Raw genomic sequence first — 16,765 nt, 5'->3', positions numbered from 1 at the left:
GTGGTGGAGGGACACCGGATGACTGGATCATAAGTGGGATTAGTGGAGAAACTTTACACACTTTTGTTGGTTTGTTTACATTTGATGATGCTGGGGATTGTGACTAGCGGTTGCCATGGGCAATGCAGCAATGTGTAAGGTTTGTGAGGTGGAGAAGGGTTTGAAAGCCGATGGGAGTCAACCGAATCTGGACCAGGCTCTACCAGAGTCAGACTACTACTGCTTTGAACACCATCCTGAACCTGAGCCTGAACCCCCAATACTGGTAAGACTTGGGGGACACAGACAGAGAGCTTAGGCATAACATTTCTGAGGTGTGTTTGAAGACTTGGAGGCACTGTAATGCTCTAGAAGTGTGAAATTCCATGTCATACCTGCCTGGGGTCTCCAGTCTCCTGCTTCTCTTCTTTGTACTGGAGCTCTGTCAAAATAGATTTTTGCTCTTCTTCTCAGTAAACCCCCCCCCACCCCAGGTAAACCCCATGACCATACTTTTATTTATATGGTGATACTCTCCCCTCCATTATACTGAGACAGGGTATAATGTGGTGTAGTAGTTTACTGGTGGGGGGGGGAGATCATCCCAGCTTTTTCTGTGCTCAAAGGCTTCGCCACATCAAAGCAGTGTGGACAGAGATTTCGACAGCCGGGTCAGACACAGGCAGCTGTGTCCTACAAAGGGGGTCATTTGAAGCAGATACAGGTGTAAGACAAGCACTACCAGATCTGTCTGTAATTGGACAGGGCTGTCTGTGAGGACGTTGTGACCCAGATGACCTAGAGACTCTTAGCAACCTTTAGTGACTTTATACCAGCTCAGCATCATTACCTGGGTGACAGAGAGAGAGAGAGAGAGACCAATCCCATGAACAGCTGGGTATTTTCATTACACAACAGTAATGAATATTGCTAAAAAGCTGAGCTGTATATTGATTTACAGCTCTTCCATCCCTCCCTACAGTAACAGTATAATGTACTGCTCAGTGCTAGCTGCAGTTGTGTTCAATACTCCAATCCTCTAACGTCAGTCCATTCCTATTCCCCTGGAGTCTCCTCCTACCCTCTGTTTCCACCCTGCCTAGTGGGAGAGGGGGAATAGTGTGACTTAGAGGAGTAAGAGTGTAGCCTGGAGTGTGTGTGTGTGTGTGTGTGTGTGTGTGTGTGTGTGTGTGTGTGTGTGTGTGTGTGTGTGTGTGTGTGTGTGTGTGTGTGTGTGTGTGTGTGTGTGTGTGTGTGTGTGTGTATAGCACACAGTGTTGTCTTTTATCATTTTAATCCCTAAAGAGTGGCCAGTATCATTCCCTGGTTCCATTTTCATGAGCAGACATTGTCAATGCTGTATTGGAATGCAAATGAATTGTAAATGCCCTGCAGAAATATACTGTGGTGTGTAGTAGATGTGTACAGTAGTAGTAGGTGTGTACAGTAGTAGGTGCGTAGTAGGTGTGTTGCTGCATGTGTATGTGTGTGTTTGTACTCATTCAGTGGCAGCTAAGGTCTGTTCTCTCTGATATGAGGACCCCTACTGTCTTTTACAACGTGGACTATTCCAAACAGCGGGTGGTGTTAGCTAAGAGCATGCCTTCAACTCGACCCCTGACCTCTCACCCCTGACATTCAGCTCTCACTCTCTGTGTCACTAAGTGGACTGTGGAATACAGTTCTGTTCTTATCGTTGGCCTCGCATTACCTAGCATCATGACACTTCTCATCAGAAGCTGTGGTTTATTCCTTCAGTGTTGCATTAGAGCAAGCTACCGTAGTGCTTTTGACCAGACATTGTTTACTTTGGACACTCTCCTGCAGTGTTTTTTACGGTTAGCAACACACACTATCTTGCCTCGATCTGTCAAGGCTCAGTGAAAAACATTAGCCTCTATTTGTGATTTTAGAGTAGGTCTAAATTTAGCGTCCGTAACGAATATGGGCCTAGTGCTTATTAACTATATGCTAATGGGCCCTCAGGGAGAGCCGTGGTTGGCCGAGAGGAACTGGTGGCCAGCTATATCCTGTTTTGGAATTGGCCCAGATAGGTCTGGCCCAGCTGATGTTGACGACGCTGATCACTAATGAGGGGGACTCATTATCACAGGTTAGGAGAAATAACGTGGCAGGGTGGTAACTAAGCTAACATATAGAATGGTTTTAAGATGGTCATACCATGGATCATTTAGTTATTTGATTTGACATTTTATGACCCCTTTATATATATATATATTTTACAACTATAGCCCATAGAAACGCATTGAATAACACATTCATAAATGGCAACAACAGAAAGTAAAATAATACATCATAGGGAATCAGGTTCAGAAGTGTCTGTCCTATATCTAGGAAACATAAGAAAGCTCTGGAAATATTTTTGGTTTCTTTGGACTCATATTTAACACCCCTTATTACCTCCATACTTCCATTTATTTGTTACCTTCAGATGAGTCCCGTGACACTTGTGGGAGTGTGGAGCAACACGGAGAACACCATCGTGTTCGTGAGATTCTCCCCTTTACGTAGTGTGATCATAATAGTTTGTAGGCCACAGACGGTTTGTTTTTTTGTTTGACGTCTCACGGTCTGAATAACATCGCTGTAGCTCGGCCGCCTTCCACTGCAGATGCGGAATGCCGACATAGGCAGATGTGGTGGATTGAGACTGATGGATTTTGATGTGGATTTCTTTATTATGTACACACGAACACACACATACATACACATACACACACACACAAACACACACAGTTAAGGTTGCTGCCAGTCTCCCAGTCCTAGGCACCATAGCGGTGTGACATGGTTGCTGTGTACAACAGATCCCCAGTAAACACTGTTGTCTGTTGTTATTACAGGCTGTAATGAAGTCCAGGAATAGAACGTGTTGTTCCATTGGAGTGTGGTGTTTAAAACCAGCAAAGGACAAGGACAAGGTTGCCCTGTGTGTGTGTGTGTGTGTGTGTGTGTGTGTGTGTGTGTGTGTGTGTGTGTGTGTGTGTGTGTGTGTGTGTGTGTGTGTGTGTGTGTGTGTGTGTGTGTGTGTGTGTGTGTGTGTGTGTTGTGTGTGATAGAGTCTGCAGAGCACGTGATGTGTGTTGGAGGGTTCTCTGAGGGATATGTGACATCTGTGTTGCCGTGGGCGACCATTCAATCAAGCTTGATTGTGGTGGCTCTGGGCAGTGCAGTGACACACACACACACACATACGGCTGAGCTGTTCTATGTTTGGTAGAAGGGGCCAGGTTAGTACCCAGGTCAGTATCTAGGTACGTCTGTATCACACAGGTCCTCAACCTTGCTTTCTAAAGACCCATAGCACTTCTCCGTCATCACGATAACACCTCAACATCCTGCTATCCTATTGGTCTGGATCTGGAGAAGAATAGTTTGGAGTGAGTTTGCCGTGAAGCATTACAGGTCATGGTGAACAGAATTCTTAGATTCACTACGTTCACACCCTCAGAGAGAGAGAGAGAGATAGAGAGAGGCAATGCTCTACAAGTAGTCAGGGATTGGAGAGCTGCATGTCTACCGAATGAAATACCCTGTTGTCATGGTTACCGACAGAGGCAAGGCAGCTTGTCTCCCTAGTAACGGGGAGGAGCCAGGATGTTTACAACAGGTCGTCATGGGATTTAAATATTTTCATTATTTATAAATTCTCTACACACTACTACACTGATGAAGATAAAGAAGTACTCTGTGTAAATGCATGTTTAATGCGATCTCAGTTTAGGAAGGCTTTTGGAGCTGAAATGACATGGCCGGTAAAGTTATATTACGCATCACAGGTTAGGTTAATGCTCCCAGGGATATTATAGACGTCTAGACTAAAGCGTACTGGCTAGACGACATTAGAGAATGTTTGGGTCATTTTAAGGTCTGATTTTGGTTATAGCGCTTGTTTTGTAGCCTGTGGTTGCCAGATTGGGTGATGAAGGCGAAAGCAGAAACAGACCTGGCAACCAGGCTAGCTCGTATGAGTTGAATTGGGATCTTCTATTAGTTCTCATTCATTCCCTTGTCATCAAGGGTAACTCACTCACAGTGTGAATAGTTCATTTTGTTTCTGTAAAGAATGGCTTATGAATGAGCACAATACCGAATACCTTCAGATCTGATTGAGTACATTACCACCTTTCTCTCTCTGTTATTTCTCTCTCTCTCTCTGTTCTTACTTTCTCTCTCTGTTCTTACTTTCTCTCTCTCTGTTCTTACTTTCTCTCTCTCTGTTCTTACTTTCTGTCTCTCTGTTCTTACTTTCTCTCTCTGTTCTTACTTTCTGTCTCTGTTCTTACTTTCTCTCTCTCTGTTCTTACTTTCTCTCTCTCTGTTCTTACTTTCTCTCTCTCTGTTCTTACTTTCTGTCTCTCTGTTCTTACTTTCTCTCTCTCTGTTCTTACTTTCTGTCTCTGTTCTTACTTTCTCTCTCTCTGTTCTTCCTTTTCCTCAATTCAATTCAAATTGGCTTGGGAAACATACTATATGTTTACATTGCTAAAGCAAGTGAAATAGATAATAAACAAAAGTGAAATAAACAATCAAAAACGAACAGTAAATATTACACTCTCTCCTGCTCCCTCCCTCTCTCTCTCTCTCTATCTCTCTCTCTCTCTCTCTCTCTCTCTCTCTCTCTCTCTCTCTCTCTCTCTCTCTCTCTCTCTCTCTCTCTCTACCACTCCTAAATATCACGACGCCTCGTAGGAGTGTTCAATCACACACAAAGCCATAAAACTCTCTTTCAAAGCATTTGCCTGGTTCAAGAACACAGAAATGACAGCATATACGTATCTGTACCATCTGTTTTACTTAGTTTCTAGGGGATTAGCACAAAACTACTTCTGTAGGAAGTTTTTGGAACAATCTGGCATTTATTTTCTTCTGAATGTACAGTGCTTTGAGTGAAAAACCCTGTTTGAGGGCTGTGCTGACCAAAAGTCGCTATGGCAACACACAGACTGCACCGGGATGATTAAAAGATGCCTTGAATAATGTGACTCGGCAGCTAAGAATCCGACGGGATATGATCTGGCTTTCTGCCCCTCTGTTGTGTACCGTAGCTGGGTACAATGCTGCCGCTGTCTTTCAGTCAGTGTACACGTGTACAGTGACATAATGCGGCTTTGAGATGACCACACTTCACTTCTCTGATATCTGTAGGTGGTTTGTGAAGAGAGAGCGAGAGAGCAAGAGACATTATTCAGCCAAATCTGTAATGTGATTCATTAAAACAAAATGTCAGCCATTTATTCACTTTTTACACGTTGAAGTGGTTCTCTTTTGTGAGCTGTGATGCTGCTCTGTGACATGCAAGGTGCAGCGGGTTGATATTAAAGGGAATTTGGTTGGTGTAACAAAAGGATCCTTGCCCTGTGGGCTGGCTGGACAATCCACAAGCTGTTCCTCTGGACCTTTCCTTCTGTCATAGATAAAGCTATCCCTCCCTGGAGAAATCATCTGAGCTCTCTCTACTAGAAACCTCAGGAGACCCCTCATCTGGGGTAAGATATCAGCCTCCAGGTTGAGCAGTATCACTAATATATTCACACATCTGACAGAGCTCAACTTGCCATCCTGCTGCTCTGGGAGCTCCTGAATAGCTACAGCCTCACAGTTTCTGGGTTTACCTCCAGCTACTGTTTGTGTCAGGTCTGAATCTGGATTGTAGTGTCAGGTCTGAATGTGGATTGTTGTGTCAGGTCTGAATGTGGATTGTAGTGTCAGGTCTGAATGTGGATTGTTGTGTCAGGTCTGAATGTGGATTGTAGTGTCAGGTCTGAATGTGGATTGTTGTGTCAGGTCTGAATGTGGATTGCTGTGTCAGGTCTGAATGTGGATTGTAGTGTCAGGTCTGAATGTGGATTGTTGTGTCAGGTCTGAATGTGGATTGTTTTATCAGGTCTGAATGTGGATTGTAGTGTCAGGTCTGAATGTGGATTGTACTGTCAGGTCTGAATGTGGATTGTTGTGTCAGGTCTGAATGTGGATTGTACTGTCAAGTCTGAATGTGGATTGTAGTGTTAGGTCTGAATGCAGATTGTTGTGTCTGGTCTGAATGTGGATTGTAGTGTCAGGTCTGAATGTGGATTGTTGTGTCAGGTCTGAATGTGGATTGTTGTGTCAGGTCTGAATGTGGATTGTAGTGTCAGGTCTGAATGTGGATTGTTGTGTCAGGTCTGAATGTGGATTGTAGTGTCAGGTCTGAATGTGGATTGTTGTGTCAGGTCTGAATGTGGATTGCTGTGTCAGGTCTGAATGTGGATTGTAGTGTCAGGTCTGAATGTGGATTGTTGTGTCAGGTCTGAATGTGGATTGTTTTATCAGGTCTGAATGTGGATTGTAGTGTCAGGTCTGAATGTGGATTGTACTGTCAGGTCTGAATGTGGATTGTTGTGTCAGGTCTGAATGTGGATTGTACTGTCAAGTCTGAATGTGGATTGTAGTGTTAGGTCTGAATGCAGATTGTTGTGTCTGGTCTGAATGTGGATTGTAGTGTCAGGTCTGAATGTGGATTGTTGTGTCAGGTCTGAATGTGGATTGTTGTGTCAGGTCTGAATGTGGATTGCTGTGTCAGGTCTGAATGTGGATTGCTGTGTCAGGTCTGAATGTGGATTGTTTTATCAGGTCTGAATGTGGATTGTTGTGTCAGGTCTGAATGTGGATTGTTGTGTCAGGTCTGAATGTGGATTGTTTTATCAGATCTGAATGTGGATTGTAGTGTCAGGTCTGAATGTGGATTGTAGTGTCAGGTCTGAATGTGGATTGTAGTGTCAGGTCTGAATGTGGATTGTAGTGTCAGGTCTGAATGTGGATTGTAGTGTCAGGTCTGAATGTGGATTGTACTGTCAGGTCTGAATGTGGATTGTTGTGTCAGGTCTGAATGTGGATTGTTGTGTCAGGTCTGAATGTGGATTGTTGTGTCAGGTCTGAATGTGGATTGTTGTGTCAGGTCTGAATGTGGATTGTACTGTCAAGTCTGAATGTGGATTGTAGTGTTAGGTCTGAATGTGGATTGTTGTGTCAGGTCTGAATGTGGATTGTTGTGTCAGGTCTGAATGTGGATTGTAGTGTCAGGTCTGAATGTGGATTGTAGTGTCAGGTCTGAATGTGGATTGTTGTGTCAGGTCTGAATGTGGATTGTTGTGTCAGGTCTGAATGTGGATTGTTGTGTCAGGTCTGAATGTGGATTGCTGTGTCAGGTCTGAATGTGGATTGCTGTGTCAGGTCTGAATGTGGATTGCTGTGTCAGGTCTGAATGTGGATTGTTTTATCAGGTCTGAATGTGGATTGTAGTGTCAGGTCTGAATGTGGATTGTAGTGTCAGGTCTGAATGTGGATTGTAGTGTCAGGTCTGAATGTGGATTGTTGTGTCAGGTCTGAATGTGGATTGTTGTGTCAGGTCTGAATGTGGATTGTTGTGTCAGGTCTGAATGTGGATTGTAGTGTCAGGTCTGAATGTGGATTGTTGTGTCAGGTCTGAATGTGGATTGTTGTGTCAGGTCTGAATGTGGATTGTTGTGTCAGGTCGGAATTTGGATTGCTGTGTCAGGTCTGAATGTGGATTGCTGTGTCATGTCTGAATGTGGATTGCTGTGTCAGGTCTGAATGTGGATTGTAGTGTCAGGTCTGAATGCGGATTGTTGTGTCAGGTCTGAATGTGGATTGCTGTGTCAGGTCTGAATGTGGATTGTAGTGTTAGGTCTGAATGTAGATTGTTGTGTCTGGTCTGAATGTGGATTGTTGTGTCAGGTCTGAATGTGGATTGTAGTGTCAGGTCGGAATGTGGATTGTAGTGTCAGGTCTGAATGTGGATTGCTGTGTCAGGTCTGAATGTAGATTGTTGTGTCAGGTCTGAATATGGATTGTAGTGTCAGGTCTGAATGTGGATTGTTTTATCAGGTCTGAATGTGGATTGTAGTGTTAGGTCTGAATGTGGATTGTAGTGTTAGGTCTGAATGTGGATTGTAGTGTCAGGTCTGAATGTGGATTGTAGTGTCAGGTCTGAATGTGGATTGTTGTGTCAGGTCTGAATGTGGATTGTAGTGTCAGGTCTGAATGTGGATTGTAGTGGCAGGTCTGAATGTGGATTGCTGTGTCAGGTCTGAATGTGGATTGTAGTGTCAGGTCTGAATGTGGATTATAGTGTCAGGTTTGAATGTGGATTGCTGTGTCAGGTCTGAATGTGGATTGCTGTGTCAGGTCTGAATGTGGATTGTAGTGTCAGGTCTGAATGTGGATTGCTGTGTCAGGTCTGAATGTGGATTGTAGTGTCAGGTCTGAATGTGGATTGTTGTGTCAGGTCTGATTGATTCAGTGCAGTTCTCTGCAGCATCCAGACACAGGTTGCTGCAGCTGCAAGCTAGAGCAGAACAAAACTAGCTTTCATATAGCCCCAGGAAGAATCTCTCTCCTTATCGGTAGTGTGTCCAGTGTATAGACATATCATCTCCGCACTGCAGTGTAAGTGAGTGACAGAATGGAACAGAGTAGGGGACATATCCTCAGTCTGGGTTTGGGCTGAGCTCTGCTCTGCTGTGTGCTGGAACGATCTCTAACCCTGTCACCCTTACTGAGCTTCTCTGGGAGATAGCTAGCCTAGCTAGCCACGACGCTAATTCAATAAGGTTCCCAGTTAGCAGCACAGGCTGGTTGTCATGGAGCGGGACTACATTTGATACTGCTTTCTGCCTCCGCCTCACAGAGGCGAGAGGAAGCGGTGATTCTGCAGTACTGTTTTCTGGAGTGTGAGCCAGGTAGTGCTGGGGGACGGAAGGTAGAGAGAGGAAAATGCTGACTCACTCCCGCTCTGCTCTACAGTCTTGGTCCATCTCCAACTCAGTCTGCTACAGTTAGGAAAAGTGGAGGACATGTTGTAATCCCCTGTGTAACATTATACACTATTCCCCTGCGTAACATGATACACTATTCCCCTGTGTAACATTATACACTATTCCCCTGCGTAACATGATACACTATTCCCCTGTGTTACATTATACACTATTCCCCTGTGTTACATTATACACTATTCCCCTGTGTTACATTATACACTATTCCCCTGTGTTATATTATACACTATTCCCCTGTGTTACATGATACACTATTCCCCTGTGTTACATTATATACTATTCCCCTGTGTAATATTATACACTATTCCCCTGTGTTACATTATACACTATTCCCCTGTGTTACATGATACACTATTCCCCTGTGTTACATGATACACTATTCCCCTGTGTAATATTATACACTATTCCCCTGTGTTACATGATACACTATTCCCCTGCGTTACATTATACACTATTCCCCTGTGTTACATTATACACTATTCCCCTGCGTTACATTATACACTATTCCCCTATGTTACATTATACACTATTCCCCTGTGTTACATGATACACTATTCCCCTGTGTTACGTTATACACTATTCCCCTGTGTTACATGATACACTATTCCCCTGTGTTACATGATACACTATTCCCCTGTGTTACATTATACACTATTCCCCTGTGTTACATTATACACTATTCCCCTGTGTTACATTATACACTATTCCCCTGTGTAATATTATACACTATTCCCCTGTGTTACATGATACCCTATTCCCCTGTGTTACATTATACACTATTCCCCTGTGTTACATTATACACTATTCCCCTGTGTTACATGATACACTATTCCCCTGTGTTACATTATACACTATTCCCCTGTGTTACATTATACACTATTCCCCTGTGTAATATTATACACTATTCCCCTGTGTTACATGATACACTATTCCCCTGTGTTACATTATACACTATTCCCCTGTGTTACATGATACACTATTCCCCTGTGTTACATTATACACTATTCCCCTGTATTACATGATACACTATTCCCCTGTGTTACATTATACACTATTCCCCTGTGTTACATTATATACTATTCCCCTGTGTTACATTATACACTATTCCCCTGTGTTACATTATACACTATTCCCCTGTGTTACATGATACACTATTCCCCTGTGTTACATGATACACTATTCCCCCGTGTTACATGATACACTATTCCCCTGTGTTACATTATACACTATTCCCCTGTGTTATATTATACACTATTCCCCTGTGTTACATGATACACTATTCCCCTGTGTTACATTATACACTATTCCCCTGTGTTACATTATACACTATTCCCCTGCGTTACATTATACACTATTCCCCTGTGTTACATTATACACTATTCCCCTGTGTTACATTATACACTATTCCCCTGTGTTACATGATACACAATAATATTACTCTCTGATGGGAAACACTGATTCAGTGCAGGTGTTGATGGCTGCAGATAATGAGTGATGTGACACTGCCACAGTAGGGACTGAGGTGTGCTTGTCTTTGAGCCTCAGGGACTGTTGCCGTGTGCAGGTTGGGATATATTGAATGTCCGGGTGGCCTGGCACACGTTACCCAAACAAGTGCTAATGTGCTATCACCATTACCATTTCTATCTGTCCTAGAAGTCATGGGGGTTACTTATTTCAACGCTACGAGGCATTGGGCTGAGTTCTGACGTTGTCCTGACGTTTGCATCATGTTGTTCTAATGTTGGTCCAATGTTGTTCTAAACTATTTCTTTCTCTGTGTTCTTCTCCAGTCGGACAGCAACACCAGCTTCCTGCGAGCGGCGAGGGCGGGGAACATCGACAAGGTTCTGGAGTACCTGAAGGGTGGAGTGAACATCAGCACCTGCAATCAGGTAAGAGACTAGTGGACAAACACACACACACACACACACACACACACACACACACAGTCAAACACACTCTCAGACCAGGAAACACAGGTGAAGCCTGCCTGTTCATATGTCCCCATTCATCAATACCTATAGTTATGTTACAGGACAAGTCATTTGTTTGTTTTGATAGTGCTCTTCTTTGGTCTCTGCGGCTGTGGGTCTCTGTGGAGCCACAATGTCTACCAGTCCTTTTCCCAGTCACCCAGGCAATCAGCCTCTGCTATCTCCTACCTTCTCTTCAATAACACATTTAGCTCTTGCAATCGTGTGTTTGATCATAAGTCTTAATGCCAATCCATCTACAGTGACAGGGTGACCTTGGTGTTGCTGTTCTGTCTCTGTCCATAGGGAGGAACTATATAGCAAAAATATTTAGCTCTTTGGGAGCTATGGCAACCACATAATGTGTGTAATGTGCTCAGCGTGGATTGAGCTGTTAGTGATTAATTACAAAACATTTGACTATTTGGCTGTATTACAAATTACTACTCTAGCACTCTACAATGAACATTGTTCTCAGATTAAGAGAGGGATTGGCCCAGTCTCCCTGAGCGCTGAGATTTTGCGGTTCACTCTAAAATGGAATCATTGTCATGTTGAAGGGGACTGTCGGCGTGATTACATTAGGAGTAAAGAGCCTCTGTCATTCAGGGTTCATTATTAAACAAGGTACTACTTTAAGGTAACACTGCTATGTCTGACAATAGCTTTGACCAAGCAAGTTTAGCACGGGAAATGCAATGTGCTTTTATAAAAAATCACTTGTACTCCAGGCAGGTTTCTTGTATGATGATTCTGTAAGATTTTGCTACCGCTAATATTGACATTGTCAAGTCAATGGATCAATAATGTCGAAATCCATTACTGAGTTCATCACTCTGGCCTCTCATGAATTCACCATGCATCTCCCTCAGGTCAAATAAACAGAATGGTAAATGTATAGATGGAGGGAGGGATAAAAGAAGACACGAGGTTAGGGGGAGGAGTGTGTGTGTCTCTCTCTCTCTCTCTCTCTCTCGCTGTATCCCTCCCTCTCTCTCTCTCTCTCTCTCTCTCGCTGTATCCCTCCCCTCTCTCTCTCTCTCTCTCTCTCTCTCTCTCGCTGTATCCCTCCCTCTCTCTCTCTCTCTCTCTCTCGCTGTATCCCTCCCTCTCTCTCTCTCTCTCTCTCTCGCTGTATCCCTCCCTCTCTCTCTCTCTCTCTCTCTCTCTCGCTGTATCCCTCCCCTCTCTCTCTCTCTCTCTCTCGCTGTATCCCTCCCTCTCTCTCTCTCTCGCTGTATCCCCTCCCTCTCTCTCTCTCTCTCTCTCTCTCTCTCTCGCTGTATCCGGTCCCCCCTCCCTCTCTCTCTCTCTCTCTCTCTCTCGCTGTATCCCTCCCTCTCTCTCTCTCTCTCTCTCTCTCGCTGTATCCCTCCCTCTCTCTCTCTCTCTCTCCTCTCTCGCTTGTATCCCCTCCCTATCTCTCTCTCTCTCTCTCTCTCGCTGTATCCCTCCCTCTCTCTCTCTCTCTCTCTCTCTCGCTGTATCCCTCCCTCTCTCTCTCTCTCTCTCTCTCTCTCTCTCTCTCTCGCTGTATCCCCTCCCTCTCTCTCTCTCTCTCTCTCTCTCTCGCTGTATCCCTCCCCTCTCTCTCTCTCTCTCTCTCTCTCTTTCGCTGTATCCCTCCCTCTCTCTCTCTCTCTCTCTCTCTCTCGCTGTATCCCTCCCTCTCTCTCTCTCTCTCTCTCTCTCTCTCTAGCTTTATCCCTCCCTCTCTCTCTCTGTATCTCTCTCTGTATCTCTCTCTCTCTGTATCCCTACCTCTCTCCCTCTGTATCCCTCCCTCTCTCTCTTTCTCTCTCTCTCTCTCTTGCTGTATCCCTCCCTCTCTCTCTCTGTATCTCTCTCTGTATCTCTCTCTCTCTCTCTCGCTGTATCCCTCCCTCTCTCTCTGTATCTCTCTCTGTATCTCTCTCTCTCTGTATCCCTACCTCTCTCCCTCTGTATCCCTACCTCTCTCTCTGTATCCCTGTACATCTCTCTCTCAATTCAATTCAATTCAATTCGCTTTATTGGCATGACGTATCAATGTACATATTGCCAAAGCTTATTTTGGATATTTACAATATAAAAATAAATAAAAATGAGAATCAAAATTGTCAACGGGACAACTCTCTCTCTCTCACTCTCTCTCTGTATCCCTCTCTCTCTCTGTATCCCTCTCTTTGTATCCCTCTCTCTCTCTCTCCCTCTTTCTGTATCCCTCTCTCTGTATCCCTCTCCTTCTCCCTCTCTCTCTGTATCCCTCTCTTTCTCTCTCTCTGGATTCCTCTCTCTCTGTATCTCTCTCTCTCTGTATCCCTCTCTCTCTCTCTGTATCTCTCTCTCTGTATCCCTCTCTCTCTCTGTATCTCTCTCTCAATTTTTCAATTTTTCAACGTAACAATGTACATATTGCCAAAGCTTATTTTGGATATTTACAATATAAAAAATTAAAATGACAATCAAAATTGTCAACGGGACAACAGTAACAACAATAACCAAGTGTCAAAATAACTATACATTCAACAATAACAATAGCCATACAGTAGAGTACATGTGCAGGTTGATTGGTCTGTCAGACACTGTCCCTCAACTTATGGCAGGCAGCGATGTAGTGTGCTGCCAACACACAGCTCTCTGCGTCCTCCCCCAACAGGACGGGTAGCCTATCCTCATCAGAGAGGTCTTTAAAACCTTGAATAAGGGTTTCAAATATGGGGAAATGACACTCTCTAATTGTTTTATATTTTTGTCATTTTGTCAGGAAATGCAGCTCTGTCTCAGGTTCTGCTGTTGTGCAGTGGTTGCACAGCCTTTCCTCTACAGGGAGCCAGGTTTTCCTGTGTCTACCCTTCTCAATGGCAAGGCTGTGCTCACTGAGCCTGTACTTTGTCAAGGTTTTTCTAAGGTATGGATCAGTAACCATGGTCAAATATTTAGCAACGGTGTACTGTCGATTTAGGGCCAGATAGCACTGCATTTTGCTTTGTGTTTGTGCTTGTGTTTCCCAATAAGCAATGTAGTTTTGTTTTGACTGTGTTGTAATTTGGTTTACCCTGATTGATTGGATGTTCTGGTCCTGAGGCTTCAGTGTGTTAGTAGAACAGGTTTGTGAACTCAGCCCCAGGACCAGCTGGATGAGGGGACTCTTTTCTTTGCTCAGCTCTTGGCATTGCAGGGCTTGGTAATGATATGAGAGGGTCTCACTGTATTTTAGATGTTTCCAAAACTTAATTGCTCTTTTTTGAGTTTTTATTATTAGTGGATATTGGCGTAATTCTGCACTGCATGCATTGTTTATAGTTTTTCTCTATCTCTCTCTCAAATCAAAATCAAATCAAATGTATTTATATAGCCCTTCTTACATCATCTGATATCTCAAAGTGCTGTACAGAAACCCAGCCTAAAACCCCAAACAGCAAGTAATGCAGGTGTAGAAGCACGGTGGCTAGGAAAAACTCCCTAGAAAGGCCAAAACCTAGGAAGAAACCTAGAGAGGAACCAGGCTATGAGGGGTGGCCAGTCCTCTTCTGGCTGTGCCGGGTGGAGATTATAACAGAACATGGCCAAGATGTTCAAATGTTCATAAATGACCAGCATGGTCACATAATAATAATCACAGTGGTTGTCGAGGGTGCAACAGGTCAGCACCTCAAGAGTTAATGTCAGTTGGTTTTTCATAGCCGATCATTGAGAGTATCTCTACCGCTGCTGCTGTCTCTAGAGAGTTGAAAACAGCAGGTCTGGGACAGGTAGCACGTCCGGTGAACAGGTCAGGGTTCCATAGCCGCAGGCAGAACAGTTGAAACTGGAGCAGCAGCACTGCCAGGTGGACTGGGGACAGCAAGGAGTCATCATGCCAGGTAGTCCTGAGGCATGGTCCTAGGGCTCAGGTCCTCCGAGAGAGAGAAAGAAAGAAAGAAAGAGAGAAAGAAAGAGAGAATTAGAGAGAGCATACTTAAATTCACACAGGACACCGGATAAGACAGGAGAAATACTCCAGATATAACAGACTGACCCTAGCCCCCCGACACATAAACTACTGCAGCATAAATACTGGAGGCTGAGACAGGAGGGGTCAGGAGACACTGTGGCCCCATCCGATGATACCCCCGGACAGGGCCAAACAGGCAGGATATAACCCCACCCACTTTGCCAAAGCACAGCCCCCACACCACTAGAGGGATATCTTGAACCACCAACTTGCCATCCTGAGACAAGGCCGAGTATAGCCCACAAAGATCTCCGCCACGGCACAACCCAAGGGAGGGCGCCAACCCAGACAGGAAGACCACGTCAGTGACTCAAACCACTCAAGTGACGCACCCCTCCTAGGGACGGCATGGAAGAACACCAGTAAGCCAGTGACTCAGCCCCTGTAATAGGGTTAGAGGCAGAGAATCCCAGTGGAGAGAGGGGAACCGGCCAGGCAGAGACAGCAAGGGCGGGTCGTTGCTCCAGAGCCTTTCCGTTCACCTTCACACTCCTGGGCCAGACTACACTCAATCATAGGACCTACTGAAGAGATGAGTCTTCAGTAAAGACTTAAAGGTTGAGACGGAGTCTGCGTCTCTCACATGGATAGGCAGACCATTTCATAAAAATGGAGCTCTATAGGAGAAAGCCCTGCCTCCAGCTGTTTGCTTAGAAATTCCAGGGACAATTAGGAGGCCTGCGTCTTGTGACCGTAGTGTATGTGTCAGTGTGTACGGCAGGACCAAATCGGAAAGATAGGTAGGAGCAAGCCCATGTAATGCTTTGTAGGTTAGCAGTAAACCCTTGAAATCAGCCCTTGCCTTAATAGGAAGCCAGTGTAGGGAGGCTAGCACTGGAGTAGTATGATCACATTTTTTGGTTCTAGTCAGGATTCTAGCAGCCGTATTTAGCACTAACTGAAGTTTATTTAGTGCTTTATCCGGAAAGTAGAGCATTGCAGTAGTCCAACCTAGAAGTGACAAAAGCATGGATTAATTTTTCTGCATCGTTTTTGGACAGAAAGTTTCAGATTTTTGCAATGTTACGTAGATGGAAAAAAGCTGTCTTTGAAACAGTCTTGATATGTTCTTCAAAAGAGAGATCAGGGTCCAGAGTAACGCCGAGGTCCTTCAGTTTTATTTGAGACGACTGTACAGCCATCAAGATTAATTGTCAGATTCAACAGAAGATCTCTTTGTTTCTTGGGACCTAGAACAAGCAGCTCTGTTTTGTCCGAGTTTAAAAGTAGAAAGTTTGCAGCCATCCACTTCCTTATGTCTGAAACACAGGCTTCTAGCGAGGGCAATTTTGGGGCTTCACCATGTTTCATTGAAATGTACAGCTGTGTGTCATCCACATAGCAGTGAAATGTAACATTATGTTTTCGAATGACATCCCCAAGAGGTAAAATATATAGTGAAAACAAAAGTGGTCCTAAAACGGAACCTTGAGGGACACCGAAATTTACCGTTGATTTGTCAGAGGACAAACCATTCACAGAGACAAACTGATATCTTTCCGACAGATAAGATCTAAACCAGGCCAGAACTTGTCCGTGTAGACCAATTTGGGTTTCCAATCTTTCCAAAAGAATGTGGTGATCGATGGTATCAAAAGCAGCACTAAGATTTAGGAGCACGAGGACAGATGCAGAGCCTCGGTCTGATGCCATTAAAAGGTCATTTACCACCTTCACAAGTGCAGTCTTCACAAGTGCAGTCAGTGCTATGATGGGGACTAAAACCAGACTGAAGCGTTTCGTATAAATTGTTTGTCTTTAGGAAGGCAGCTTTTTCCAAAAATGTTGAGAGGAATGGGAGATTCGATATAGGCCGATAGTTTTTTATATTTTCTGGGTCAAGATCTCTCTCTCTCTCTCTCTCTCTCTCTCTCTCTCTCTCTCTCTCTCTCGCTCTCTCGCTCTCTCTCTCAATATCCTGTCTCTATTCCTAATTGAACCTCTTCTCCCACCACTTAAACCTTTCATTGTATAAATTACAT

The 16,765-nt window shown here is 44.3% G+C and overlaps 1 protein-coding gene across 1 annotated transcript in view; it reads left to right on the top strand.

Moving 5' to 3' along the window:
* Nucleotides 1–16,765, top strand: part of LOC115199220 (ankyrin-2-like) — a 96,951-nt gene that overhangs the window by 25,197 nt on the left and 54,989 nt on the right. The window contains exon 2 of the mRNA XM_029761845.1: nucleotides 10,625–10,726. Within this exon, the coding sequence (XP_029617705.1) occupies nucleotides 10,625–10,726 (102 nt within the window). The remainder of the gene's footprint in view (nucleotides 1–10,624; nucleotides 10,727–16,765) is intronic.

Source organism: Salmo trutta, chromosome 8 (assembly GCF_901001165.1).
Source record: "Salmo trutta chromosome 8, fSalTru1.1, whole genome shotgun sequence".
NCBI classification, from domain to species: Eukaryota; Metazoa; Chordata; class Actinopteri; order Salmoniformes; family Salmonidae; genus Salmo; species Salmo trutta.
The sequence above is the reverse complement of the archived record's forward strand: the minus strand, read 5'-3'. Positions and strand labels throughout refer to the sequence as shown.